This window comes from Scylla paramamosain, chromosome 40 (assembly GCF_035594125.1).
Source record: "Scylla paramamosain isolate STU-SP2022 chromosome 40, ASM3559412v1, whole genome shotgun sequence".
Classification (NCBI taxonomy): Eukaryota; Metazoa; Arthropoda; class Malacostraca; order Decapoda; family Portunidae; genus Scylla; species Scylla paramamosain.
In genome coordinates, this window is record NC_087190.1 from 11531604 (window position 1) to 11534103 (window position 2500).

A 2500-nucleotide genomic window follows, 5' to 3' on the forward strand; every position below is an offset into this window, starting at 1 on the left:
CCCTCCCACCGCGGCCACGTGTTGTTGTTTGTGTTTGTTGTCTGCACTGCCGTAGTAGTAGTAGTAGTAGTAGTGGTAGTAGTAGTGGTAGTAGTAGTGGTGGTAGTAGAAGTAGTTGTTGTTGTTGTGTCATGTGCCTGGCGCCGCCCCAGTGCTAAGCCGCCGCTCTCTCCCACAGAGACGCCCGAGCCGCCGCGGTTCCAGGGCCCCGTCAAGGTGCAGCTGAGGAAGCACAAGCCCAACCGCAAGCCGCGCACGCCCTTCACCACGCAGCAGCTGCTGTCGCTGGAGAAGAAGTTCCGGGAGAAGCAGTACCTCAGCATCGCCGAGCGGGCCGAGTTCTCCGCCTCGCTCAGCCTCACCGAGACGCAGGTCAAGATCTGGTTCCAGAACAGACGCGCCAAGGAGAAGAGACTGAAGGAGGCGGAGATGGAGCGGCTGCGGTTCGCCTCCCGTCCCATGGTGCAGCACAACCCCCTGCTGCCCCCCGCCTCGCTCCTCCCGCACTTCCTCCTCACCCACTCCTTCCCGCACCTCCACCAGCCGGGATTCGCCCCCTCCTCCTCTGGCAGCTAACAAACCCCTCCTGCTCCCCTCCCATGGGCCCCTCACCCCCTCCCCCACCAGCTCTCCCAAGACCCATGGTGACCACTCTCCCCAGCCCTCTTACCTCCCCTCCCCAGCTTGGGCCTCCCCAGGTGCGACACTCACCTGAAGGGCGGCACGGCAGGGTCCACCCTCATTAACCCTTCCCCTGCCTCACCCTGCATCCTCACCACCCTCTCCACCTCCCTGGCCTCCTCTCTCACCCTCCTGTTTCCCCACTCATTCCTTCCTCTCCTGTCTCTCCCTCGTTCTCTCCGCACCTCTCTCCTCCTCTCTTTGTCACTCTCCCAAAAATCCGCAGCCATTTAAACCATTTCCTTTCCATTCTCTCTCTCTCTCTCTCTCTCTCTCTCTCTCTCTCTCTCTCTCTCTCTCTCTCTCTCTCTCTCTCTCGCTTAAGTCAACTCCCACTCCTTGCCTTCCCTTCCTCCTCCTCCTCCTCCTCCTCCTCCTCCTCCCTTCCCCTTCCCCTCCTGAAGAACCCGAAGGAGGGCCAACAGAAAACGTAATTGGGTAGTTCCTGAGAGGTTGTTTATTTTTTAATCGCGTTTTCTTCGATGTGTTTTTTAGGGTAAACTTGTGTATAATTATTGTTGTGATGACGTGTGTGTGTGTGTGTGTGTGTGTGTGTGTGTGTGTGTGTGTGTGTGTGTGTGTGTGTGTGTGTTTATAGGTTTAAGAATTGAGTGATTTTAAAACTGAACTAAAAAAAAAAAAAAGGACAGGAATAAGATACGTCTCTCTCTCTCTCTCTCTCTCTCTCTCTCTCTCTCTCTCTCTCTCTCTCTCTCTCTCTCTCTCTCTCTCTCTCTCTCTCTCTCTCTGGGTATTTTATGTTTGTCAAAAATCTTGGCCACGTTTGGAAATGCTTCAAAACTCAAATTTATTCATAGTTTCACGAATCCTGTTTCACTCGTGTTTCATTTCACTGGTTCGTCTTCGCTGGCATGGACGTTTTACATATTAAGGAATTAAAATGTATAAATAAATGAGAGAAACTAAGAATGAATAAATATCCTACCTTTTTTACACACACCCATGAGTGAAGACATCAAAATACGAGGTTCACAACGAGTTCATTTCAGAATGAGTCAATGAACCACTTAATTCCGAACTTGTGAACCACCGACTCATATAATACTTGACTGGGATGAGTGAACCAGTCTTACCTCTTGTTTCAGAATGATTCGAGTAATTCCTAAACTTTTCATTCCCTGTTATCAATATTTCTTTTCATAATGGTTCGTTTCGTAATGAGAGAACCAGTTTCGCTTCGTGTTTCGGAGTAATTTGAGGAGTTTCTTAATATTTCGTTCACCGTTTTTTTTTGTTTTTTTTTTGTAATAATATGGTTGGTAATCATTCAACTGTTAAAATAGAGTAAAATAAAAAGATGAATGAGTGAAATGAATGAATAAAAAGTGGAAAAGTTTCTTGATCAATACATTACCAAAAAAATATATGGAAATCAAAGTAAATAAATAAATAAATAAAGAAAGAAAGAAATAAAGAAAGTAAGAAATAAAGAAAAAAAGCAAATATTCAATACAAATTTTCAGTGTACATAAAATCAACTTCAATGACTCATTATTTATTTATTCATTTCATTATTCATTCATTTATTTATTATTATTTTTTTTTATTCAAAGTTACGTAATCTTGCTTTGCTTCGATAAAGAAAAGTAAAAAAGGATGATGATGATGATGATGATGATGATGATGATGATGATGATGATGATGATGATGATGATGATGATATGGAGAATAAGAAGACGATGGCGATAAAAAAAATGAACAGAAAAGTCATCATCATCATCATCATCATCATCATCATCATCATCACAAAGACAATCACACTCTCCCCTCTCCCCAGCTCTCCCCTTTCTTACCCTCC

The 2500-nt window shown here is 45.2% G+C and overlaps 2 protein-coding genes across 4 annotated transcripts in view; one reads left to right on the forward strand and one right to left on the reverse strand.

Annotated features, from left to right (window-relative positions):
- Nucleotides 1-998, forward strand: part of LOC135092428 (homeobox protein XHOX-7.1'-like) — a 1632-nt gene extending 634 nt beyond the window's left edge. Inside the window, exon 2 of the mRNA XM_063990907.1 lies at nt 179-998. Within this exon, the coding sequence (XP_063846977.1) occupies nt 179-576 (398 nt within the window). The 3' untranslated portion in view covers nt 577-998. The remainder of the gene's footprint in view (nt 1-178) is intronic.
- LOC135092431 (uncharacterized protein F13E9.13, mitochondrial-like) overlaps nt 1-2500 on the reverse strand; it is a 176625-nt gene that overhangs the window by 94943 nt on the left and 79182 nt on the right. The gene's annotated exons all lie outside the window — the stretch shown is intronic.